The sequence below is a fragment of the Mytilus trossulus genome, chromosome 2 (genome assembly GCF_036588685.1).
Source record: "Mytilus trossulus isolate FHL-02 chromosome 2, PNRI_Mtr1.1.1.hap1, whole genome shotgun sequence".
Classification (NCBI taxonomy): Eukaryota; Metazoa; Mollusca; class Bivalvia; order Mytilida; family Mytilidae; genus Mytilus; species Mytilus trossulus.
This window is the reverse complement of record NC_086374.1, coordinates 36,640,045-36,667,934: the sequence shown is the minus strand read 5'-3', so window position 1 is coordinate 36,667,934 and position 27,890 is coordinate 36,640,045. Positions and strand designations below refer to the sequence as shown.

Below are 27,890 nucleotides of genomic sequence, written 5' to 3'. Positions count from 1 at the left end.
TCGTCTCTTTTCTTTGTTGTCTGTACTATTTATCTTTTTGATTGACTAATTGATACATCGCAAGTCAAAACCATAAAGTTAAATAAAGTGAACGTTAGTATGCCGCTGTTCGAAAGTCATAAGTCGATTGAGAGAAAACAAATCCGGGTTACCAACTAGAACTGAGGAAAACACATCAAATGTTATAAGAGGAAAAATAAAGGCAACAGTAGTTTACCGATATTCGAAATTCATAAATCAAGTGAGAAAAAAAAACCAAATCCGTGTTACAAACTAAACCTGAAGGAAACACATCAAATATAATAGAACTACGACACAACAGAAACACAATACTAAACCGTAACACACACATAAACGATCTATAATATAACAATAACCATATAAAAAACCCGTTAATTGACCATCTTAAAATTTGCAAGTTCAATTTTTCCTTGTTTTTCATATTATTGTTTCTTTGATTTTTAGTTTAATCGTACCACTGTTGAACCTTTGTTTGCTGTTGGTTTCTTATTGTGTCTAGTGTATATCTTTGATCTTGACAATATTTGCTATTTTTTATCAACCATTCTTTGTTGCTTCTCATGATTTTTTGACCTTTATATTAGTGGCACAACTTTTTTTGTAAAACAGTGCACTAAAAAAATATTACAACAGACATCATTTTTTATGTTTTTATTATTATATTAAAACATTTCAATATAGCATTTATAATTTCTATGGTATAAATCATAGCTTGCTGTCAGACGAAGTTCGTTCCTTAAAGTAGCACCATCTATCATTGAAAAAGAACAATTACTTAACATACACACATGTATCTATCATAATAATTTCAATGCATAGCTAAGTACAGTTTGACTATAAGCTAATTAAAAAAAACACATGCCACTATTCAATTGAATAAATGAATCAACGTAGTTTTTATTTTTTTTATTTTATCATTTTTTTATAATGCAACTTTGGAATCTTACTCAGTCTAAACCAACAGACATCAAAGAAGCATTAGTTGATCAGTAGTCATGATAGTATAAATGAAGAAGCAAAATGAAGAAAAATAGCGATTTCATAATACTAAAATGTATAAAAAAAATATATGGATTTCTCTTATCCGGATTTCCTGAAATGTTTATCAACACTAACTAATAAAACATAAACATATTTCAGTAAACTACTCAACTACTGGTATGAATATTAAACAATCTAAAGATGATATTAAAAAAAAGTTGATATGATCATTGTGACCGAATGGAATATTTACAAAAAGAAAATTATAGCCACTTCAACATACAATGATTCTTTTAATAAAAAGACTTTAAAAAATTGCACTAACTAGTTTTTAAGGAAGACAAATACAAATATAGAAATGAAAATACTAAACTATTTGTTTAATAATATATAAATTGCATATCTATTTATCACATTGCTTTTAACGTTAATTTTAAAAAGGACATGTAACTTTAATGTATTGACAAAAAAGTTCCAAATCCCCATGACTTATTGTACGTTTTAAGTTACTCTCAATTTCACATTTATACCTTAAATTATGAGAACGGCTTTTTTAATATAAAAAATACAATTCAGGTTTATGAACAGGAAAGATTCATTTTTCTTAGAGATTCTTTGATTAAATATCACAGTTCTCTAATTATTCAACATGGAATGTCAGATGTCAAAGTTTGGTATCTCCTTGATATTCTAAGTTAGAAATTGTCACGTATCAAAGTTTTGTGTTTCCTTGAGCTTTTGTCCTCTGTTTCAAGTCACATTCCTCATCAACATAAAAGCTGGGTTTAATGCCATTTTCTTTACCCTCTACTATTGTGCTTACTGAATCAATGCTGCTAAAGGTTTTATAAGGAACATCAATTTTCTCGTTGTCCTGAAAAAGATATGATACAGTATTTAAATGTTAACACCGGATTTACAAGAAGATATAAAACAGTAATTAAATGTTAACAAGATTTATAAAAGATATGGTATCAATATCATCAACTCAATTCATTGTTCAGCTAAGTTTAAGTAGAAAATGGAAGTTTTCAACACATGTATAGTTTACACGGACATTATTTTGTTTCTATATACGTACCTCGTTGTGAGACTTCTTTTCACTACCAGGAAGTACATCATCGATATATTTCAGTTCGTGATTTGTGTAAACACACTCCAGCATTTTACGTACTATTCCAGTAGCTAACACCTGCAAAATGATGATATATATATAAACTTAAATTCATTTTAGTACTAATTATTTCATGTTTGTGATTTTTCACCAGATTGATAAAAGCAAGGTTATTGAATTATCCATATAACTTCAATTGGACATAGATGAATTGCATGTTTGTTCTATCTAAATTGATTGACAACAGAACTTTTTCATACTACAACTGGACACAACGGGATTGCATGTTAATAAAGTTTAAACAGATTTCCGTCATGGATCTTTTAATGTATTTTTAACATCTTAGATTTGAAGAGCATTCAAAAAAAGAATTCAGACCTAATTATATTCATAACTTATTCTTGCTAAGTTATATAAAGTTTTAATTTTCACCCGTTTTATTGAATCAAACTTACCAATAGAGGAAAGGCAATGGAGATAGCTTTTATACTCTTGACGACCCACAATAGCACCAAGCAGATTATCTGGATAATGGTGAACATATGAATTCTCCATAACTGAACGTGACGAATGTATGGCACATCTGGTTGATATTTACGTGGCTGCATGAACAAGATCAGACGATCTACAAACTAAAATCAACAAAAACATTTGTAATGGTATGTACGTGGTGGCATAAAAAAGATCAAACGATCTACAAACTAAAAAGGAACAAAAAACGTTTTTAATGGTATTTACGTGGTGGCATGAAAAAGATCAGACGATCAACAAACTAAAAAGTAACAAACAAACTGCTGTTGTCTGTTCCATGGTCGGTTGTTGTCTCTTTGACACATTCCCCATTTCCATTCTAAACTTTAAACGTTTGTAATTGAATATTAAAATTCTAAATTGCATCATTCTTTTTTTACTTTTGGCTGTACATTTCGTTATTGGATTTTAATGTGAAATTGATGACAATAAACAAATGATGTGAAAGAGATGACACTGGATCTAATTACATATATTAAGTTAGAATTAATGAACTGATAACCTAACTGTAACAAGAGTAATGGATCATTAAGTTTCAACTTAGTCCATGCTGGAAAATTCTGGTTTATATACTTTCATCTGCAGTTGTATGCATTTAATATATATTTCTTTTCAAATTTTGTAGTTTTGATGTCTCCAGAATAAATTACTGTGCATGCTGTTTTTTTGTTGATTATAAGATTGGTACAGACAGGTTTGATTAGTTATCAAAAGTACCAGGATTATAATTTTATACGCCAGACGCGCGTTTCGTCTACATAAGACTTTTAATCAGTGCAAATAAGTTGTATCTCTCAATTTGAAAAACAGAAAAGAGAATCAGTTTAACTGTCATACCTTATCAAACATCTGGCCTTCAAGGCATAAAACTTTCGAGCATGATTTTTGTTCTCAGACTCGAAAATCAACCAATCAAAATGCTGGATTTCATGTTTCCAGCATTGTATTTTGTATTATTAAGACTTACTTGTTGTCCTCGCAATGCTGAAAATCCCATGAAGAAGAAGACCCCGTATAAGACAGGCATTGGTATAATCTAAAATAAAAAAATCATCAAAATGAAGAAGAAAAAAAATCTTAAAATTTGTTTTTCCTGAATTATCTAGACGGGATGTTAAGAAATTATTTAGTAAAAGTTTTAAAAGCATTTTTATCTTACATAATAATAAATAATATTTATACACATACAAACTTAGAGCTCCATATTGCAAAATGTTACCGATAATCATTTTCATAATTTGATGTAAAATAGTACTTAAAGTCATTGCATATAATGTTTCATTCACTCGACTGTAAATCTCAAGAATCAACCTAGATCAATAAGTTGTTTTCACTGTTTGTAATATTAGTACAAGATTGTACTGATTTACATATTTCTGTATATGTACCTAACAAACTGGATGCATAGGAAGCCAATCAATATTTGTAGAAAAATCAAAAGAATAAAATAAAGGTTTTCTCAAACCTACCCTAAGAACACTGGTAATGAGAACGGCCAAACCACTTAGTATACCAATAAATAAAGCTGTTACTCTCTGTTCTCTGTAAAAAAAATGTAAACACAATATTAGGATAACAATGTTGACATATAAGTTCAATAAATAGAGCCAACACAGTAATAACATTTTTTTTTAGAGTCAACACAGTGTGTGATGATGTTTTTAAAATATTTATAAAATGAAAAGTTATCGAAAAACAGAGAGAACCTAATGATATTTCATTGTGACACATGACAATACTCTAACACTTGGGCATTATATTGAGACAAATAACATTACTTTATTAACCATTAGTCAGTACATAATCAAGCAGTACACTATTGTCTTAGAGTACGAAATCAAACGTTAAAATACGTATACATTTAGCAACAAGTGCACTGAACTTGTTGAATTTTCTAAAGTGTAGCAACATGATTATGAGATTTCTTACCTGACTCCTAAAAACACTGGTTTTTCACCAGGTGCTGTACATTCAGATTCTTTCTGTAAACTTCTGACATGAGCAAGTGCAGACACAGTGGCAGCTACGTACCATGGAAGACCAAGCAATGAATGAATACCAATAGTAATTGCAACTACAAACATATCTAAATGGTAACCAACCCCTTTCTGAAAAATATACAAAAGACCTTAATTTATACCATAAAATGTGCATCTTGTCATTAACATATGCTTAATAATCTAATTGGAACGGAAAAGGTTCAATTTAATTCATAAATACTAAGTTTATGTAGGTTTTTTTGTGAATCTATGGGAATCAATTCAGCAATCAACAAAATTAAATTTAAATTAAATTTTATTAAATTTATTAGTTAACCAGTGTAAATTTTAGGATACATCAATATATTGTTTTACTATTCGTAATGTCTTTTTATTCATCATGAGCACAAGAACTCACCTGTAATTTATGTTCTTTTCTATTGACAATCACAGCAGTAATTTGTTGATCTAAAAAGACTAAGATTGTTGAGAGGGCGGCAGGAACACTAGCAGCCAAATACAACCACCAAGGGTTCTTGTCACTGAAGGGACTAACCAGCCATCCACGACCTGGTCTTGTTGGCTATACAAAAAATATGTTAAATGACATTTACTATTTGTATTCATAAGTTTACTCTTAGATCGTGATTTACAAGCATTTATCATTCATTATTACACTTTTATTTTACATTTTGATTTTGATTCTTTCTAAATGTTTCCCATTTGCTTATTGATGAATCAAGTCTAAGTGTACATTACAGATAGAGATCGCTTATTTTTTTGCAACGATTTTGTTTACATGAAGACCTACCTTGAATTCACTTGGTACTGTAAGTTTTGGTGTCGGGAGACCCAGGAAATAATCAAGCAATACCATGGAAACAATGGCTATCAACACACTGAAGTCACTTACTCTTTGGCGAATCTACAATGAAATGTTACCTATGTATTTCTTTTTACTCAATTTAATAAAATATTCATTTGGATTCTGGTAAACTTGTTTATTCTTTTCTGAGAAAAACAGGAAAATTGAAGTTATTAAGGGTTCGCTTCCTTTGTATTCAACTAATGCTTAGAACATTATTATAATTTTTTAAATGTTCAGGTATTTATTGACAATCATTTTCAGATGATAACATATGATATAAAGATTGTATGAGAGTTATATTTTATGTTGTATTATACAACTTCTCCAATCATATTCATTCAAGTAAGCAGAATTGAAATGAAATGTTAGGAAATCACTAGAGGTATAAAACAGAGGAAAAAATTGTGTGCAACAAGAGTCTCCTTTACAAATAAAACACAATATTTGGGTACACTTACCACATTTGGAAACAGTGAGCTAGTTTTGAATGAAATCAACAAGACCGTTATTCCAAAAGTTCCGGCAAAAAGAATAACGGACAGGAAAAATACATCGCCATAATATTGTTTAGGATCGCACACCCAGCTTCCACCAAATTCACTACATGCGGATGGTGCCAATCCTTTCCAGTTAATACTCATATTGCTGGTGGTAAAATTTTCTGTTCCTGTACAGGTATAGTTGGTAAGAGCTCCAAAGCTGAGACCCCCTAGCGCTGTTGTGACGTTGTCATTACATGTACTGCTACATGAACAGTTGAAAGGGATGGGATCATCAGGATTAAAGTTAATAGGATAGTTCGTTTGTATCTCAAATAACTTTTTGAACGCCTCCACAATAAATATCACTGCAATCAGTGTAGCAAAACTGTCTTCTGTAAATCGAGTGATATACTTGACGACCGAGCTCAGGTTGAATATGACTATAATTAGAATGAATAGTACAGTCCACATTCCTACCCAGAATCTCGCCGGCATAAAATCCCAGCCATTATCTCTGCAAGTAAAGAAATATGTTAAAGCATGCTAAAATCCCAACCGTTAAATTTGCAAGAAAAGTCATTGTTAAATCATGCTTTATAAAAATCTTAATTTTCCATATATATAAATTATATACTTACTTGCATAAATTATAGATGATTGTTTCGAGCACTAACATGGGACCTGTGCTTCCTAGAATATTCAGTGGTTGACCACCAAATAAGGCAAACAATACACCAGTAACAGCTGCTGCAAATATACACTCCATCACTCCCTAACAAAAAAAAGTAATATAATGTCGAATTAATCATATTATAAAAGTTGACTTAATTACAATATGTTCTTTTCTTAGAATTCCAAAATAAAAATCACTTAAAATAGAAGTCACTTCTATATTATTACGTAGATATATACATCGTTTCCTTTACACACAGAGCAGATGTTCATTGAGAGAGTTCTATTTCTTGGAAAATATGAATTAATAACTCACCATATACTGATCAGTAGCTTGACCGAGCAATCCACCAAATGTAACGTTTGGTGTCAAGGTTCCAAGGAACACATACACAAAGGAAGCAAAACATTGTATATGTAAGGCATCCTTGTAGTCAGTGAGATAATGTGGAACCTTTCGTTTGATATCATCTACCAAACCCTTGAATGGTCTGCAAATTAAAGAAAAAAACAGTCACTGACATGTTCCATCATTTACACAGCAATGTTGTGCTTTCGATGTATTTTTAGCAGATAGGTCAGCGTTAATCTTGATTTACATTTATTGAAGAATAACTTTTAAGAGACATTCGTATAACATATTCAACGGCAACATACACAATCTTTTAATTTGTTCTTATAACAAGTACAACTTACATTTTTGACCACGTGAGTGCCGGATCATCTATACTGTGTCCTCCTCCCTCTTCTTCTGCTGGTAAAAGTTTCCCAAGGTACGGATTAATTGAATTTTTTCTAAAATTCTATAACAGAAACAAAATATTATAGTAATTCATGTTTCATCCAAAGTTATATTTTCAGTTGATGCGTTTCATTTAATGAATGGCTATTATTTATTTTGATTTTATTGAACCATAAAACTAATTTTTGACTCTTCACATTGAATAATCCGCGAAGCAGATTATGTAAAATGTGAAGAGTCAAAAATTAGTTTTATGGTTCAATAAAATCAAAATAAATCATTGCCATTCATTATAAATAAATTTCTATCAAAAGTAAGGCTCAAAGAACTTTTTATATTATTTATATTAACAATAACAAGCGCACACACATGTTGGCGTATGAATACTCAACGTCAGAGTGGGCGTGTCGCCATCAAAATTGACAACATTGAAAATAAAACTAATAATTTTAACCAATCAGAAGACAGTAAAGACACCAAATTTATTTATAATAATATGAATCAATCTTTAAAACAAAAGAAAATCTCGGAAAATACATCTTAACTAATAACATTAGACACTTTTAATTTGCAAAACACTTATTTGCAAATCCGCCTCTCCTTAGAGCTACAGTGTTATGTATATAACCAAAATGTGCAGAATTACATGGGATTCAATAAATTCATTACTTTTCTGTTCTTATCATTAAATATATTTTGAAATTTAATTTATAAGAACCTGGGATTTTCAATATCCCATGGGACTTATAAGTATTATACATAATCATGTCTTCGTACGTTTTTGTATTGGTGTTGCCGTTTCATACTGTGGATGTCCCACATTCTGCTTATTCATATGATACAACTGAAATCATCTACCAATAGACATGATGAATTAGATGAAAAGTGAAATGCTATACCTGAGATGGAACTTTTGAAGGAGGTTCCAGACGAATTTTTGGGTCCCATTCCCCAGGTGGTAAAACTGTTACTTGTTCCATAAACTCGTCAACACCAGCCAAGAACTCTTCCTTTTCAAGACATTTGTAAGCCAATTCCCGGAATATCTACAATATACAATGATGGATATTTTTGCAGAATATCTAAAATTTCATGTACACAGGTTGAATATCTATAATTATATTTATACAATTTATAAAGATGGAATTTTCATGGAATGTCAAAGTACAAAATCAGTCATACATATTCAAAGAAATATCTCACCTCGTCAACCATCATAGTTGATATACATCTTCCGAGTTCCATCAGCTGGGTCATGCTTCCTTTCGGTCCTAACATGAAACAAACGAAGCGTGACGGCAATGCTACCTCAGTTACATCACCAAGAAGACGTGGCTCTTTAAGCCTCATGAAACCGACCAATCTCTGCTCAAGGTCTTCAACTTCTCCAATCATGACATTGGCAGCTTCGGCATCTTTGGGAATCTTCCTCATAAAGTTCAGATTGGGCTAAAAAAACATTTAGTAGTATTAAATCAAATTGGTCAACATATTGTCAAGCCTTTAAAACAATGAAGATGTATTGGGTACTTTGAGTTATGAAGGGAATACATGTTCAATCGTAAGGATTGCAAGGAAAAGGAAAATAATTAGTTGTATGTTCCATGCTCAAGATTTATCAGTGAAATCTGTTTTGAATTCAAAGTTATATACATATATGTACATATTCGCTAGCCAAGGGCGAAGAGGAGGGGAGTGGATCGTAACCTTTGGCTAGCGAACATGATAAATGAATTAATAGAAGATATATCTCACCTTATAACTGGGACTGGTTGGATCATTTGAAAGATCTTGTGTACTTGGAACACTCTGTAGGCCAGAGCTATCCATACTTGCAAGACTGGCACTTGATGAAAGGTGGAAACCATTTCCTCCCTTTTCTGCTTCCGCTACAAATATTATTAAAAGATTTAGATAAAAAAAATATCAGAACGCTATGGAATACCAGTTAGAGTTTATTTCCTAATTATTACTATTCCATTCAAGCTCAAATTTGTATTTCGAATGATCTATTAATTAAATGTATATTTATTGGGTTTACTGGTCTAACTGCCATGACTATAGACAGCATACGAAAGCATAGTGAAAAAATGAATGTCATTAAAGTTAAGGAAATCGTGTCATAAATGTCAGATTTTACATTAATAATTAATAATAAGTTTATCAAAATTGTTATTAAACTGAAAGATAGATGAAAAGATTTCGTACATCTCTCATCAGAAATATCAGACAGAGTTCTGCTTCCTTTGGACGCCTTGGAACGTTTGATATGACTGTGTTTATGTCCTGCCAACATTATATCCCTAAGATGTGGGCGTAACCTTGTGTCCATATCATTCTGATCTTGCCATTCTTCAAGGAGCTTGTCTGTAGTTCAAATAAAAAGAAAACAAAGTTAATATATATGAGTTTTGTTATAAACACGTACAAAATGACTTAATCTTTTCGTTCAGACTAAAACACATTTTTATTAGATTTCTTTAAATGGATAGGACAAAGATATCTCTGACTATTATATGAGATTGAACTGTTAGATAAATTCACTTACATAAAATGAATATTTTAAGCATTTATAATTTACTGTAATTACTGGAATCGGCAGTTAAAGGTTCCTTGCTTCTTCTTAGAAACATAGGCAGGCAGAAATGTTTTGTTTTTGCAATTTTTATGCCTTCAGGATACCTTCAATTTGGTCTCGATTCGCTACCAAAAGTGCCAATTTTATCTTAGAAACAATTTTGGTAGGCATCTTAAGGAATTCCAAAATAGGGTAGATAAGAAACCCTTTTTTGTATAAATAATAGTTGTAAATTACCTATGACATTAGATAACGAATGGGCATCATGGTCTAGTGAGACAACGCCTTCCACGAAAGCACATCGCAGTTCAAACAGAGAGTGCATAGACAAAGAGGCAACATGAGGCTTTGACCACCGTTTTCCTCCTTCTTCCAAATTTTCTTCATATTTAACCCATCTGTTTCAAAATAAAAACTGACGTTGAACTTGGTAACAAAATGAACAAAATATATGGTAAACATATTCCTTTTTAAGAATTTAAGTCTATTGTAGAAAGTAAATACATGCACAAACTTTTAACTGCCAGTTACATCAATTGAATAGATATGGTAATATTTCTATGTTTCAATGTGTCTCAGTGCTGGTAGCTTATTTGAAATTAAGAATCACCAATCCTTATCTATTAATATGTATGTAGATAGTTCATTCACGATTCTAATCAAATCAATAATCAATCAATCTTCAATTTAAAATATAATAACAATGGATTAATTGATGAAATGTTAAACAAAGCATGACATATATTTAAATGGTGCTTTAAATAACACGTTAAGTGAAATGCATCAATCAATAAAGTAGTTCATTTGATTTCAGTTCTTCATTGGTTAAAACTCAAATATGACATCAAATGTTCTTGCTTTATTCAGAATTTTTTATTGTGACTTCGTGAACAAGGGCGAATTTCATATCTAACATATCAGTTTGACCTTTGACAAACTCTTTCCATTCAATTTGGTCTTATCTACAGTTTTATTTTTACCTTGCTGATTCCTTCCATTCATAGTTATCATTATGTTTCCGTAGGACGTCTAATTCACAGAAGATGCTATGAGCTTTATGGGAAACCCCTCTTCTATTATTATTGATTATTCTCTGAACCCAGTCTGTAGGGTTGTATTCAAAAGGTTGATCATGTAAGGTGCTTCCTAAAAAATAAATCAATTTTAGCTGAAATATAATTATTTATCTGTTTGACAACAATACCAAATCTCATTATTTCAATATGGTATAGTATGCTAGTACGAACAGATTAAAGATTGTAAAACAATAAATACAGCAATGAAAGAACATCAGGCTTTCCTGACAGAACCTGGAAATCCAGAGGTCGATGACTAGATACTGGCTGAAGATTCAAATTTGAAATGTGCAAATGTGCTTTAGTTAATTGAAATTCACATGAATCTCACGTTAATTGAACTTTAAACTTTACAAAAACAATTTGGTAGTTTTCTCAATTTTTCTTAAATAAGAATTAAGATGTTATTAGAATAACTTTATTTTAAAAATTCACATGAACAAGAAAGAGTAATTCCTGTGTATGTAAACAGACATAGCAACCATGACATTGGAAATACTTTTGTAGGGTAAAATTAAGCATGTTTGTATATCGTTTTCGATTGCTGCACTTACAGTTACCTTTAAACCACATCAATTCAACGAATAAAAACTGATTTTTATATATTATAAAACACATATGTAACTTATTCATAATAAACCTTTGGCAATACAAATTATAATTGCTAACTCCGGGATAGTCGTGATGTTTGAAAGCTTAAAAAAAATAACTGTTTCAAGGTAATCATTTGGGTGGTTTATAATCGTAATAATAAAAATATTATGCGTCTTTTTCTTTACTGATTTTATCTATAAATGGGCTGATTATATATGCAAGGTAAACTTTAACTAGGCGAAAGTCAGTATAAATGCATTAAATCAGAAACCATCGTACACGCATAATGTAATGAAATATACATTTCGCAAAAAAAACTTAGCAATTTGTATTCTATAATCGTCAGTGTAAATAACAGGTTTCCAGTGATGCAGGAAAGAGGTGTACAAATATTTCCAATAAAACAACCTTTATTCTAGTTTAATAGCGTTATGATTGCTACAGTTAAAAATGACAGGATACATGAATTAGGTAAACAAATAAATACAATTGTAAGTTTCATTCCATTTGTGCGCCTACTTGCATTTTTATTTTGTAACATCAAACGTTGATATGCTTGTCAACAAAAGAAACGATATAAGGCAATGGATTTGCTATTTATGCTATTTATAATGAAATTGGATACACGGTACCGAGGTAAACAATTGCCCTATTGATCTAATTTCTAAATAGTGTTATTTTCTCATCAAAACCATTGATTTAAGGCAAAAATGCGAGAATAAAATTGAAGTTTTTGTTAATTCAAAAAATGTGTTTTCTCCAACAAATTCTTAAATTGATGTTCGAACTTAAAACTTTTAAACTTAAACATGTTCGTCTTAAAATTTTGAGTGCCTTTGCAGATATTTAAATACTTACTTCTCATCTTCGAAATTAAGTGCCGACTTTTCATTTTCCGCAAAATAAATTTGACCCCTCATGTTCAATAACTCGGCATTTTGTAACTTTCCAATTTGGTCAAATTCTTTTAATCAAATGCTTGGTTTTGTAAATGAATGTTTTCATTGGATCATTTATCAGTTTTTCCTATTTATGATATTTTATGATAAATTTTAGTTCAAACTTGTGTATCGTTTCTTTTGTTGACCAGTATATAAGTAAAATTTTAACAATTTCAAACTCAATTTGGTATCCTATATTTTACCACATACTTAAAAACAAAATTTATTTGTATGTAAACGGGACGACGTATGTATAAAATAGATAAGAAGTCCAATGATGTAAAGTTAATGTCGAATAAAAATTTAAAGAACTGGAATTATTAAACTTTTACAATATGGAGAAGCTGTATCATCACAACATATTTGGTAAACATTATGTATTAGACATTATTTTATCGAGACGTAGTGGTTTACGGACATTTATACTGCACTCGTTCTACAAAATTGGTCGACTGATTTTTTTTTAATTTTCAGGTGATAAACACTAACCACCACGTCGACCCCTCAAAAATGTACTAATTTTCGTGAGGTGGTCACCGACATAAAAATCTGTTTTCGACAGCAAACCTTCGCCTGCCTAATAAAACTCAGTGTTTAAGACAGTAATAGTGTATTGACTTAACGTAATTACGATATAAGGATTCAGAACCATTATCTATTGTTATATATAAATATCTATTATAATACATCCATATTCAATGCTGAGTAGTGTTGATAAAAAATCTTCTTCTACGAAATGTCGTCTTTGAACGCCAATGAAAACATCATGTATCTATAAAATTATATATGTAAAACTGAGAATGAAAGGGGCACGAGTCAAAGAGTAACAACCCGACCAAAGAGCAGATTAAACCGAAGGGCATCTATGGGTCTTCAACTCAGCGTGAAAATCTCAGGCGAAGGCGGTCTTTAGCTGTTCACCAAGCAAAATATGTACTAGATCAATGAAAATGGACGTCACTCCATACAAACTCCAAAATATATAAATAAACTAGAATTGAAAAAAAAACTGTTTACATACTATTTAAATATAAGAGAGGGACGAAAGATACCAGAGGGACATTCAAAATCATAAATAGGAAATATACTGACATTGCAATAATAACAGATTTCAAGTAATTCCTAAATGATTAAACTTCACAACTTCAGTTTGTGCTCAGCTAAACTAACAACTTTAATGAAAAATTAGAACAGTTTTTTTAATTTTTCCCTCGTTTTCTTCTTGTGCTTCAATCATGGATTCGCATTTGATTCTCTAATGCACCTGAATCAAATCAAAATTGCACATTTTGTACATGCGTGGTTATTGCTTCACTGAAGCCCGCTTCCGTCGAATTTGAATTCATTAAAAATTCTACTCTCGTTTAGTTTCTTTTCACTGCCTTTCATATATATCATTTACATATTTTAGTACCCTTTTTAGAGCATACTTAGACATAAAAGTTCAATTTTGGTTCTTTTTATGAATATTGCAGTTAAAACCTAAAACTTCAAAATGTCTCAGTAGTTATATTTGTTTACAAAAATAAAAAGTATTACTAAGTGCTAATCCAGCAGACTTGAAATATACCAAATAACCCCAATAATCTGTCCGTCATAACAAACAGCTGCGTTGAACGCTTATAACCATTTATATGTTATAAAAAACTTTCATATATAGAAAAGCCCGTAAATATCTATTCAAAAAATGTATCGTGCTTTCCCCTATTTGTTCGTGTTACAGCTAAAAAATAAACAACGGCATCGGGAAAACACCACTGCATGCACTCTTGACGTTCTTATTTTCTACTTTTGTGCATTCGTTTGCTGTTCTTGGTTTATATACCTCTTTTGCACCCTTCGTTAAAATATTATTATACATAAATTATACATATACGGAAAGCAATTATAGTGAATGACCGGGAGGGAGAGAGGGATCTCGAGAGGGAAAACTTGATGAAAATAATCACAAGCGCACTAAAAAATCGTCAGGAATAAATATTCATAGCAACTTTAAAAGACTTAGACGGAAACGCGAGGAACCCAGAAACAGTTTGTCTGGTACCTATTAAAGTGCCACTAATTTTTTTCCGATATATGATTTTAGAATTTTCACGTGCGAAAAGGTTGACATCCTTGTAAAATATGCCTTGCAGTTCACACAAAAATGACTGTGTTTTGCTTCATCTTTTACAGCAAAACAGACACACGTATCTTTAAAGCACAGAGGGGCGTTGTTACACCGTATTATGCAGGGGTTTGCGTCTTCTATTGAAGCAAAGTTGAATGCGAAATAATACATATTCATATATTTTTGTCTTTATGTCTTAGTGGATATTTGTCTCATTGACAAGCATACCACATCTCTTTATGTTTGTAGGTTTTATTGGATCCAGAAGTTCCATTAAGTGCGAAAAATGACGTATACACTGCTATTTTCTACAAAAAATTAAACATCTGTGCGCACAAAAACATGTGGCAAATTAGCTATGAAATTCTTAAAAAACATACCTTTGCCATATAAACAAGTAAAGAAAACCCCTTTTATACTACAATTCTAACATTTAACACATAGAAAGAATCTAAATCGACAAAACACTTGTAAGATGAGAGGGTTCCTGAAATAACCGAGGCCGGATCATTCGATATACAATAGCTGTGTATACTGCAAATCGAAATTACCGTTTTAAGGTCTTACAGCTGTTTTTCGTTATGCTTCATTCTCAAATGAATTACTGATTTGAGTAACATGTGATAATGACAAATAAAGGAAGGATTATAGTGATATATCAAGGTTTTATCAAGATCAATTTTTCCTTAAAGGAAAACTGTTGTTTTAGATTAAGTAACTTTAACTTTGAAAAATTAGCATTTTTAAGGCAACACTAAGTTCATGTGTTTGTTATTTAAGTTTGTGTGTCTGTGTTTAAAGAAAAACAGTTGGAATCGCATAGTTCACTAATAATATTCAAAGTTTGACACGTTTAATTTTTGTTTCGTCTCATATATTTCATATCGTAACGAGTACTGCTTGTCACTGTTCAAATTAATTCGAAAATAAACTGTTTTTACCTAAAAGAAAAAAATTCTAGCGTAAACTGTAAAATAGAAGGAAACGTTTTCAAAAGACGTTATCCAAATATTGTTTAGCAGATACGAAATATTGTATCCAAATTTCTGTTTAAAGTCCATTTAATAAAAACTAATTAATTTCTTATAGTTTTTTTTTAAAGCGGCTCTCTTACCTCTCCGTTTCGAAGCATACGTATGTAAAGTGTCTTGTACGCTTTTAGATAATCTCCTTACTGGATTAACGATGCGAAATTTTATGTTTTCTGCTATACTTTGTCTACGTTGTCTTGCAACTGTGATATCAGAAACGCTTATTTTACTTTCTCGTTTGCCACGCTCTCTCGGCATATCATGGAATTCCTCGTTTTCTGAGATATCAAATCTAGCACTAGGTCTGAACTTCCCTTTCTGTTTATCCTCCCCTTTTTCAGATATACTTTCTGCACGCCCACATGTTGCATGTTCTTCGCTCATTTTCCAAAAATATCACATTTTATACAAATGGTGTATAAAATACATACGTATATGTACTGTTAAAATAAGTTCCAACTACTGATTCTGCAGGTAATAGTTGTAAGTGAAGGTGATAACGATTTATTTCCTAATGATGCAATTTAATACGACAAATCCTCACACATAAATATATATTGTATAATGTGCAGGCCGATTGCCCACATAGATTCGATTATATGTATTGACAAGAACTGTTATACATATTGGACTTAAGATCTTTTAAATGTATCCGTCGAATCGATTTGTACGGAGTTGCGCAACTTTTTAGCATGGTTTGATGCGGATAAGCGAATACTTAACGTTATAACGATACTTAATGTTGCTTTAAATGCGGAAAAGATAATATTATTTATAAAAATATGACTTAAATGATGATAGAGACTTATCTTTCATTACAAGACTATGATCAATATGGTATCATAAATCAATTCTTTTCATGTTTGTTGTTATGCATTTTCCATCTTTTATCAATATTCACGGTAAAATAATCAAAATTAAGATATCAATAAAATTCACAGTCATGAAATAAAAACCAGACACCACAGCAGAAAATTTAGATAAAGGAACTGAACTTTTCTGCATATGATAATGCATTGATCGATTGAAATCTTTTGTTTGGAGCCCGTTATCCTGCTACAGGGAACAGCAACTTTAATAATAGAAATCCTAGTCTGCTTTTCCGGGTGCGGGAATTTCTCGTTACATTGAAGATCTGTTGGTGACCTTCCGCTGTTGTTTTTTTTCTATGGTCAGGTTGTTGTCTCTTTGATACATTTCCCATTTCCATTCTCAATTTTATCTTGAACTTGAACGATTAGCTCATTAGTTTCTGTATGTTTTGACAATTATATACCATCGAAGACTTCAATAAGTTTTATACAAATGCATATGAACAGAAAGAGATGATGGGTATATGCCGGACAACGAAACAGCAACCAAATGACCCATACTAACCAAAATACTTATAAAACTCAACGAAGGGTCCTCAACAAAATATAGCAGTTACAAAATACCTTATATATCTGACTTTATCTGACTCTCTCTGAGAACCTTTGTGGTGTCCAGTAATGTCAGTTTAAGATATAATTTCTATTTCAAAAGAAAAGGGAATTTCCTATCCTGTCATCTAAACAAACATTTTATTGCCTAAAAGTATGATATATTTTTACAAATATGTAGTTATAAAGTAGATATTAACACCGTAGATATTTACACCAAACAAAAATGATTTTGAGTGATCTAGGCCTTACAACAACGAACATGACAGTTCCAATCCTTCCATGACATCCATTCTAGAAATGAAATAAAACCGAGAACTATATGGGAGCCCATTTAAAATCTCCACAAAACATCATTGAATTCGAGATAACGAATTTGAATCGCTATCGTAATTTATAATAAAAAAAAATATATAACCAATTGCGTTTCATTATCACGAATTTATGGAACTAGCTATTATTTTTTTTGTACTTCGTGACATTCGATTTAATTTGTTACAATATTTTTTATAATAAGTTTTAACGGATTAAATTCGTTATTGCAGATTTGAGAAATCGTTAAATTGTGAAATTCGTTACCACGTACTTAATAACAAATTCAGTTTTTAGTTATAGCGGAGTTTATACGTGATCATAAGTTTCAAAAATATGTGATGACTGATATGACATATTCTTTATCACGAAATTAATCCGTGATAATGAATTACAATGCACGATAACAAATTATACAATTCATGATGACCATTTGTATCCGTAATTACGAATTGTGAAATTTGTTAAATTCGTAAATACGAATTTTAATCCGTTATCATGAATTAAAACGATCTGTTATGATGAATTTAACCCGTGATCCGAACTATTCAATGACAATTGTATACATAATGAAATAATAATTTAATGTAATTAAAGTTTAAGAAAGCTGTAGGAAGCATAAATACTTCTGAGCTATTTTTTCTGACAAAGTTTGAAACTTTATCCGTGAGGTATGTATGAAAAATGTCAATGAAATAACAGGTAAGGAATGTCCAATAAAAGAAAATTTCTTTGAAACAAGACCTTAAAACTCAGATTGCTTGTTTGTTTTTCGAAATTGAAAATTAAGATATTTTCGCTTTGTGAATACGTAGTAATTTTAGACTATTATGATACCGGTGTTATATAGTCATTCTTCCCCCATGCCAGTTTTTCCCCCGGGGGAAAGACTGGCATGAGCCAATCTTTCCCCCGGGGAAATTTTGGATCGTTGTGATTCTTCCCCTGCGGAAAGTTGACAATACGTATACATATAGTAACTTTTCCCCCATGCCAATCTTTCCCCCATCATAGATTTCACTATGTTTATATAGAGTCTGGAAATTAAACCGAACAGTGTTAGAATTAGATCTATTTATAAATATACAAATTTGTTGTTCATTTACATTTACACAAATCTTTCTAAAGCCAATGAATCAACTATCCACAAAAGACCAAAATGACACAAACATTAACAACTATAGGTCACCATACGGCCTGTCTATGAGTCCACAAGTCTGTCTCTCTATTCAACAGTCTTTCTATGTGACCTCTAGTCTTTTTACATTTTTAAATGACTGTCTATATGTCCACATGCAAGGAAAAAACTACTGACAAGCCAGAAGTGGTTAAAGTACTAGTAATTGTATTTATTTGGTCAATGATACCAAGGGTCCACGAAAGAGAATGGATGTGATCAAAATGTGCTTCGTGTGAATAAATATATATATATGTATATAGATATACGAAAATGTGATATGAGTGACAATGAGACAACTCTCCATCCAAATAACAATTTATAAAAGTAAACCACAATAGGCCTTCAATACGGAGCCCTGGCTCACACCGAACAAAAAGTTATAAAGGGCCCCAAAATTACTAGTGTAAAACCATTCAAACGGGAAAAACAACTGTCTATTAAAGTTATATAAAAAACGAGAAACACGTATTTTAAAATTACATAAACAAACGACAACTACTGTTCATAAGATTCGTGACTTAGGACAGGTGCATACATGTATTTGCAGAGGGCCGTTAAAAGTTTTAATGATGCCAAACCATCTCCCTTTTTCTGAAACAATGTTATACATCACAATATAGAAAAACACATATAAATTCATATCAAATGTATATTCACACGATGAAGCTTTGGTAACTATAAACTGAGAAAAAAGTTACTGTCATTTAAAAAATCTTATCGTGACGTCGCCGACGTTATATTACAAGGCGGAAAATTTAGCTTATCATGCTACTTACGGGGGAAAAATTGGCATGATCCTAGTTTTCCCCTTACAACGCTGAAGGGGAAAAGTTGGATCATGCCAATTTTTCCGGGGGGAAATATTGGATCGATCCAGTATTTCCCCCCGGAAATTTTGGCATGGGGGAAGAATGGCTATAGGACACCGGCACTTTCAAAGTTTTAAAATTGATGCGTTAATAATTTCTTATTTACTGATTTATAGTGTAAACAAATATGACGGTCATATTCAGACACAGTGTTTAGATGTCGATTATTATGATATTAGTCTAACAATCCAAACAAGTAAAGAGCAATAAGTCAAAGGGTCTTGATCAGTTTGCTCATCAATGATATGTATTCTGGTAAACAAAAAAGTCGGAACCAACTGACCGATGACATCAAAATCTTGCCCTTCTACAATGACAAAACTGGTGAAAAGTAAGTAGTTATCAAGCTTCTCGTGATAAGTACACAATTAGTAAGTGGATTAGTCAATAACATTATAACTCCACACCGCGACGCAGAAGTAGCTATCAAAGGAACTTCATTTAACCAGCAATGCAATTTCCCCACAACTGGTTTTCCAATATTGCCAGATAGAACCTTATTTTCTCAATATACCTCAAGGCTTTTAGAGTTTTCGTTGTCCAAAAGTTTGGAGCGTTTTGGGCCTATTTACTCTTTACTGAATATTCTTCGCTATTGGAGATGGAATTTGATTACAACTTTCATTGATAAAAAAATAATCACTTTACTTTTTGTGGAGCATCAGAAATTTCTAATTGGAACAACAAAAATAATCTAAACAAAATGAGGAATTCCGTAATAGACTTCTGATACCACGCATAGAAAGATATATCCCAAATTGGTACAAGTTACACTGTACTACAACACAACACAAATGAGAAAAGAGTATCCTACAAATCGGAAAGGGGGAACGGAACTAAGGGATACATCAAACAGACCAACAACTGATCACAAAATGCTACACTGAAAACAGCAGATTGAGCAACACAAAGAATACAATACACCAACACAAATTTGTATTTATAAGGTTTCAACATCACATTCATTTCAAACAAGTTTATCTCAGTGGCGGATCCAGAAATTTTCATAAATGGGGGCCCACTGACTGCCTAATGGGGGGGGGGGGGGCTCCAGTCAGGCTTCAGTGATTCCCTATATAATCAACAAAAAAATTCCCACATAAAAGGGGGGGGGGTGAAAACTCCTCTTAATCCGTCTGCGAACCTTAACCAATAATATAAATCACATAAGTAGTATAGATTATTCCTTACCATTGCCGTTAACGTTATTCAGAACTGGTCTGTCAGGACGATTAGGCATGTGAATCTGCATATAAACACTACCTCGTCTACCGGTATACACTGAAAAAAGAAGTAAAAATAAGGGTACTTTAATAATTCTAGTGACAATAGCAATAAAATACAAATTCAAAAAGGAGTTCAAAATAAATAGAATATCAGTGGATACTAGAACATATAAATGAAGAATGTATATGTATTCGGTTTGTAGAAGATTAATTTGATAAACAAAGAGTTCTGAAATATCATCTTTAACCTGAAACCCAAAGGAATACTTTGTAATAGCTAATTTGTTAAACTATATCGTTTTTGTTAATTCGCAATTCCAGATTTCAAACTTGTTGTAACGAAATAAATCAGTTTGAATTTATAACACTTATTCAGTGTCATAATTTGTTATACAGAATTTTCACGAATTGACAACTAGGAATTGAAGAGCTCTAAAATGATCGCGAACTTTTATATAAATCATTCTTCTATTCAACACAAAGTATCATAGTATTGAATCATTTTTTTTTCAATATTAAATATGAAATCTTCCCAGTATACTCTGATAATTGATAAATTACCGATCCTTAAATTCGTTTATTTTTTCAGTTTAAATTCGTGATATTGAGTCAATCTGTGACTCCTAATATAGTAGTCTCAGACTTAATTGAAAATTAAATTATTCAGTTCGGATAACAAATCTAAAAAATTGTAACATCAAATCCATTACGCCTTATTATACAAATTAAACAATCCATAATTATAAATTTTATTTTATCATTTTTTCGCCAACTTTACATCCGAGCCGCTCATAGTTGAAACTAAAACATAAAAAGGTTTCACAACGGACGTCCTTTTCTTTTTCTTTGTCAATACAACACAAGTATGGACAAGAAAATCAACGAAAACATTAAAAAAATAATGTTAACCTTTCAACTTTCAACTAACCTATAAAATAGTCTGAAATGTCCAATAAATAGCGTACAAATTTTTTTTTTTACAGAATTACTATTCCTTTCCTTGTAATAATAAAATGTCAAAATTAACAAATGTTTTCTCACCAAAATCAGGCAGGTTACTTTTACGAAGTGCAGTAGTTGACATATCTACCGGTTGTGCATTGCACCGATTAAAATTATTCAAAACTTTGCAGTATATATATCAGATCAAAATTAAGATTATGTCAATTCCTAACAGCTAAATAATTTCATAAATCATTTGGGGCAAAGCATCATTTCTTTTTAAATCACGTTATTCAGATTGTAAAACTGTAAATTTTTGATAAATTGATATAAAACAAAATATTGAATTTGCACTTCAATATCTTTTAATTTTGTGATTATCCATTCGACATCGCCTTTGAAGAATCTGACCTCGCTTGAAGGGAAAGGTACATGGCCAAGTTTTGGCTACTCATAAAACAAATTTCCTCTTTGAAAATCTTACGCCTTGTATCAGCTGCAAGCCAGTATATCACTAGATATGTATACACATGTACCACTTACTGCGTTCCTGACTCAACAACGCAGTATAGATAATGAAAGAAAAGGTTTTCAGTAACACAAGCATTTCTTAATAAGGTTTAGTATTGTTGATCATTATTTTGTCTGTTCTTGTGCTTTTGTTATCTATTTTTTTCGTTATTTAAGAGTCAGTACGTTTCCTGTACTTATTATTAGTGCATGTTCTTTAAGTAGCCTTTTTGTCAAATATTTAAGATGGAAATATATATAGGTAAGTTCAGAAAAAAAATATATTAAAGAACGTCAAATATTCTTGTTTTTATATGTTTTTATTTGTTGTGGTATATAATAGATTATGATTTATATGTCTCTGATGGAAAATATTTGATAATTTTGGTTAAATATATTAACAACTTTAGTAAACTCGGGGGCATTATGAGCTTGACACACATGTCTTGGCACATTAAATAGTCATCCGACATTAAAATTCGGAATTTCAAGATTTTAGAAATTCAAATTTCAAGAAATAATCAAAATTTCGAGAGTTGAAAAGTGGAATCTTCCAGTCAAAATCGAAATTAAGATTTGAAATGTCAAAATTTATATAGATATCTTACCATTATGATTTTCGTATAAATGTTCCATTTTGAATCAAATATTTCTTTGTCTTAGAAGAGAAACCGTATATTGGCACCATTTCGTCATAGTTAAACATGGCAACTTAAAAACAATCAAAGATTGCAATTTTACTATATTTGGGAAGCGATTATATATTAAGGTATTGTCTACTTACATCCATTATCGCTTCCTCCACTTTCCATTTTTAGGTCCTTTTTGTTTCTTCTTTTCTAAACTAAAAAAAAATAATCTTTCAACTTACAAATCAGATTTGAATATGTTTAATTAACCCTGCCTGCAAACCCTAAAAGTCCTATAAAGACATGAAAAACTAATATTTGTAAATGCATTTTTGATAGGCTTTTATGTTATCTTTGGTAGCTGAATTGAGTGTTACGTAATGAATGTTAGCAATACATATTTGTTGGAATTATGTGCCTTTAATTAGATCGTACTTGTATACAGATATATAAAGGTACCCTTATTGCTCCTTAAATCAAGCTTACGGGACAATAACGCTATGGTGAACTAGTTATATAATCGGCCTTAGTATGTCAGTGTTGATATTTCTTGGTAGTTTACATCATAAAAAACTATTATAAACAACCAAACGTATTATGAAATGTACTATTTGTGTGCATATAAGATTGATGCATTATAAGGTTGCAAATATGTGAAAACATAATAATTGAAATGATAAACAGTTAGCTAGATGTACAGTACATCTGTATAGTTTTAAGATATGGTGCCTTTGCAGAATTATATGCATATAGGATAGAAAACACGAGGGCAAGTGGTTTGTCTTGCGTTTACCTATATAGATTTATACTTTAATTAGTCAGGACTAATTAGAAACAAAGTAATGTTGAACGTGCAATTACAAATACAAATGTCCGTCTATGACCACCCTAAGACATAGAGCCACTCCTTAACAGACCTTTAACCAAGCAGTGACTTTTAAAGTATTCAACGGTGTTGTATCGATGACTTATCAAGAGGGCTCCAGGTATATAAGCATGATAAGCCGACTTTTCCACACCAATAAGTATTTACGATCTCGTGTATAGGGGAAACATTATCAAATGATCTTTTATCTGTAAATTGACTGTTTTTCAGGTGTGGAAAGTAGATTTAGAAGATATTGAGCCCCGGGCATTAGATTGACATGTTGGTAAATTAGTCACGTAAACTAATATTTCCAGCTAAATGTTAAGATATCAGGACCCTAAGCAGCATCCATATTAAGGACATGAACAATGTACATACGTTTGTAAAAATTCGTACACTTATAAAAGAGGAATTCCACATTCATTTGAGCAATAACTGTACCATCATTCACTAGGTAAATAATAACACACACAATTGAGAATGGAAATGGGGAATATGTCAAAGAGACAATAACTCGAGTATAGAGCAGAAAACAGCCCAAGGCCACCAATGGGTCTTCAACACAGCGAGAAAATCCCGCTCCCGAAAGGCGAGCTTCAGCTGGACCAAAACAAAAATTTCCGATGTCAAAATGTGTCTAATATTGGTAACCCGTAACAACTCTGGCATTTCATTAACCAAAAAAATCACACCAAAAAGTAGTTTTAAAATAAACACAATCAAATGGGTCTGCTGTATACACGCGAGTCCAGATTTATATGTATTATTAATGTCCGATTATCACAACATATATAAGTTCCATATGAATCTTAAGAAGGCCATACAAATATATATCTTCCTTAGATAGTAAAGAGGCGATTTGTTTTAACCTTTTTTGCACTGTATCTATATATATCTACAGATGTAAGAAATTGATCTTTGTCTATCTGATTATGCTACCACACGTACTTAACTATTTAAAAAGTCAATTATAACACCTTCAATAAATATTGTGTTAGTAGTTCATAATTTAAATAATTGTTTAGATATTAGATAACTATTGTATAACTGTCTAGATGGTCTTTTAAATATAACGGACAACACAATTGTAATATAGCGTAATCTGTTAAATATCCACTATAAGTGTGAATTCTTGATGACCAGATTAAAAACTAGAATAGAAAATAGAACTTTTTGAAATTTAATAATCTACATTGGATCTTTTCTACGTTTCAATACAACAGGTTATTTTCTTAAATAAAAAGTTCCTTATGTTAATTATGGTATTACAGTAATCACAATCTGATCCACAAAATATTTTTGGTCAACTTTTATGTCCTTGTGACATGTTGATATTATAGTCCTATCGTGAAAGAAGTTAAAACTGACTGGACCGAAATCTTTTCCAGATTTGGCGAACCAATCGTTGACTGGCAAAACGAGAGAAATGTATCTTGTATGTTCCTTTTTTAAAAGCAGATTGCAAATATGTGTGGGAAATGTTGTGTGTGCTGTATTTAGACCCTTCTACAACGAAATTTGTTTTACATGCACACGTATAAAAATTGCGGTTTTTATCCAACGCAATCATAGGTTTGAACGTAGTTTTCAATTTAAATTCGTATATATATATGCCATATATGATAATTAGACATGTTCAATAACATTATTTCAAATACGGGCGGATGAAATTAGACTTGAAAATTGGTATTTGCTTATCCAGCAGCGTAGTACGCGGTATTCAGAAGTAAAGGCAAAGAATATTCGATTCGGAGTCGGATTTATATGTCCAGCAGTAGATGGAAATGCGAACTGTTTGTTATGTTTGTAATATTTGTCACATGACTTTATACACCAATTCACCGGGCCATCTATTCCGCAACAACACGCTTTTTATAAAAGTAGCAAAGAAGGGTTTTAAAATAACCAAATTCCTTTTCCGTGACGGCTAAGACTCAAAAAGACATGCGAGTACGCTTAAAATAATAATTTGACCAATACGATAATCTCACACTGGGCTTTTGACATCTAATCACCTTTTTTTTTTGAAAATCAATACAATGTCAGCAAGAAAAATAACTTTTAAAAGGATCACTGTAAACTTACAGTACATATAGTATATATAAATTGCAATATAATAAACTGCAACAATTGTACAGAATTTATATGTTTAGTTCTTCTACAGATTCGATTCCAGCATATCTTTTTTTTATTTTTTTCATTTATCCTATTTTTATATATGGAGAAAGTGGAATTAATTTTAAAAAAAAAACATAAAAAAAACTTACAAGATTTAAATATTTTGTCCAATATTATATTGATTCTAGTACAAGATAGAGTGTTATCAATAATAATCATTTTTGTAAAATCGTGAACTAGTACATCTTTTTGTCCCAGGCAAAGCTATCAATCTGTATTATCTATAGAAATAAATTATAATAAATATGTAAATACACAAAAACAATACTTACAAAATTTAATTTTGTTATCCTAATTCATTTGAAAGCTGAAACTGATGAGAACCACCAACAAAAAAAATGTAAGATTTTATTTGAAACAAATGTACTTTATATACCCCCTTAAATGAATACATATCTCCTCCCCTTTATTCTTGTCCCCATTCACAGCTGACTAGTCAAGCAAATGACCGAAACGTCCTCCAAATTTTGCTGCTAGGGATCAGAAATGATATCGATCAGAAAAGTGTTAAATGAAATGTTCGATACGACCGGTTGACTAAAGATCCACAGGTTCACGTAACCTTTGTCTAAAAATTTGTTGTTTGTGAAATTAAAGGTATTTGTTGATAGTTAATATTTTGTTAGATAATCGTTACATCATAACCTCTTAACCTTCTTTAAGACAACTTGCTACCCATCTAGTCACGTACAAGTTACAACATAATTGAGATCAATGGAGCAACTTGCTTCATATCTCAGCCATGTTTACTGATTTATCTTAAAAGTAAGGTAATGGGTTTCGTTGAGTCCTTTTATTCAAAAAGAGCTCTTTCCAGGAGAATATCATAATAACATAGACAAAAGGAAGGATGTGGGGAAAGCAATAAATGCGGGAAAATATGACATATAGAAAACAAAATGGTTATGGAGTAAACATTCGTGTGACAACAACTCAGACGATACATAAAAAATCAGAATAATGAAGAAAAAGTTGTTTTTCCTATATACGTGTAGCTGCAGTGTTGGTGTACGAGGCGCGTTTATGATTTCATTATGTAACTTGATATGAAAAATTGACAAAAAATAATATTTTACTTGTAAAAGTAAATCCCGAGCCTGTAATAGCTGCTCCTCTTGTTCAATTTGAATTTATAGAAACAACGCTGTCGCCGTTCTTGTTCTCATAGAAACATATGATATGAGCTCCATGTTTTTTGTATGTCTTTCTTAACTGTCGTATTAGACTGACCAGTGCATATCGCGCATGGCACTTCAAATGTATTTTAGCGCGAAAATTAACTTACATTTAGCTGGATTTATTACCGTCGTAGTTCCATCTTGTCGCCTTCGCACTTTTATTCGGTGGCAACACAACGGGATTACGAGGTCTTCACGAATTCGCGTTGCCATCGTAAGACCTTCGCGTAGCTTCGTGATTCATTCGTGTAGACATCGTAATGTCAAAACTGCCCGATGGAAACGATGGAAACACGAATGCAATACGATGTTCAAAGATGCATTCCCGGTGACAATTCGATGGTGAGGATGGTGATACGAACTCAATACGAACCCTCAACATCGGACGCACCTTCGGGGATTTTTTAACATGTTAAAAAATTTAGAACCCTTCCCGAAGTTCTCACCGAAGGCTAGAAAAAGTGGCCGATAGTTCTACGATGGTTTAAGATTGCAGCACGAATAGCCCGATCTGGATACGATCAATCCCGAATTTGGAAATTTCCATAATCGTGTTGCAATCGACGTAAAAATCGGGACAGTGTGACGCGGGCATTATGATGTCTGTGACTAGATGGGTAGCAAGTTTCTCGTGTAAAGTTGCTCCTGTATCCCTATCATGGTGTTAGTGACTAGATGGGTAGACATCTTATGGTGTACGTGACTAGATGGATAGACATATTATGGTGTACGTGACTAGATGTATAGACATACTATGGTGTACGGGACTAGATAGGTCGCAAGTTGCTTCTGTATCCCTATTATGGTGTACGTGACTAGATAGGTCGCAAGTTGCTCCTGGATCCCTTTTATGATGT

General features: G+C 31.6%; 1 protein-coding gene across 2 annotated transcripts; it reads right to left on the bottom strand.

Annotated features, from left to right (window-relative positions):
• Nucleotides 1–657: 657 nt before the first annotated feature.
• Nucleotides 658–26,299, bottom strand: LOC134707112 (electroneutral sodium bicarbonate exchanger 1-like). Of its 2 annotated transcripts, none has more exons than XM_063566642.1 (21): nt 26,128–26,299; nt 22,965–23,024; nt 20,694–20,783; nt 10,949–11,114; nt 10,206–10,366; nt 9,599–9,757; nt 9,146–9,279; nt 8,594–8,839; nt 8,290–8,436; nt 7,345–7,451; nt 6,965–7,139; nt 6,615–6,748; nt 5,953–6,490; nt 5,438–5,551; nt 5,045–5,209; nt 4,577–4,755; nt 4,117–4,189; nt 3,615–3,683; nt 2,572–2,748; nt 2,084–2,194; nt 658–1,876 (listed from the first exon to the last, which is right to left on the bottom strand). In XM_063566642.1, exons 2-21 carry the CDS (start codon nt 22,990–22,992, stop codon nt 1,715–1,717), a joined length of 3,135 nt encoding a protein of 1,044 aa, XP_063422712.1. In that variant the 5' UTR covers nt 22,993–23,024; nt 26,128–26,299; the 3' UTR covers nt 658–1,714. The 2 variants fall into 2 exon arrangements, with proteins under 2 accessions (XP_063422712.1, XP_063422713.1); XM_063566643.1 differs by having other exon boundaries at nt 22,965–23,019; nt 26,128–26,211.
• Nucleotides 26,300–27,890: the final 1,591 nt, after the last annotated feature.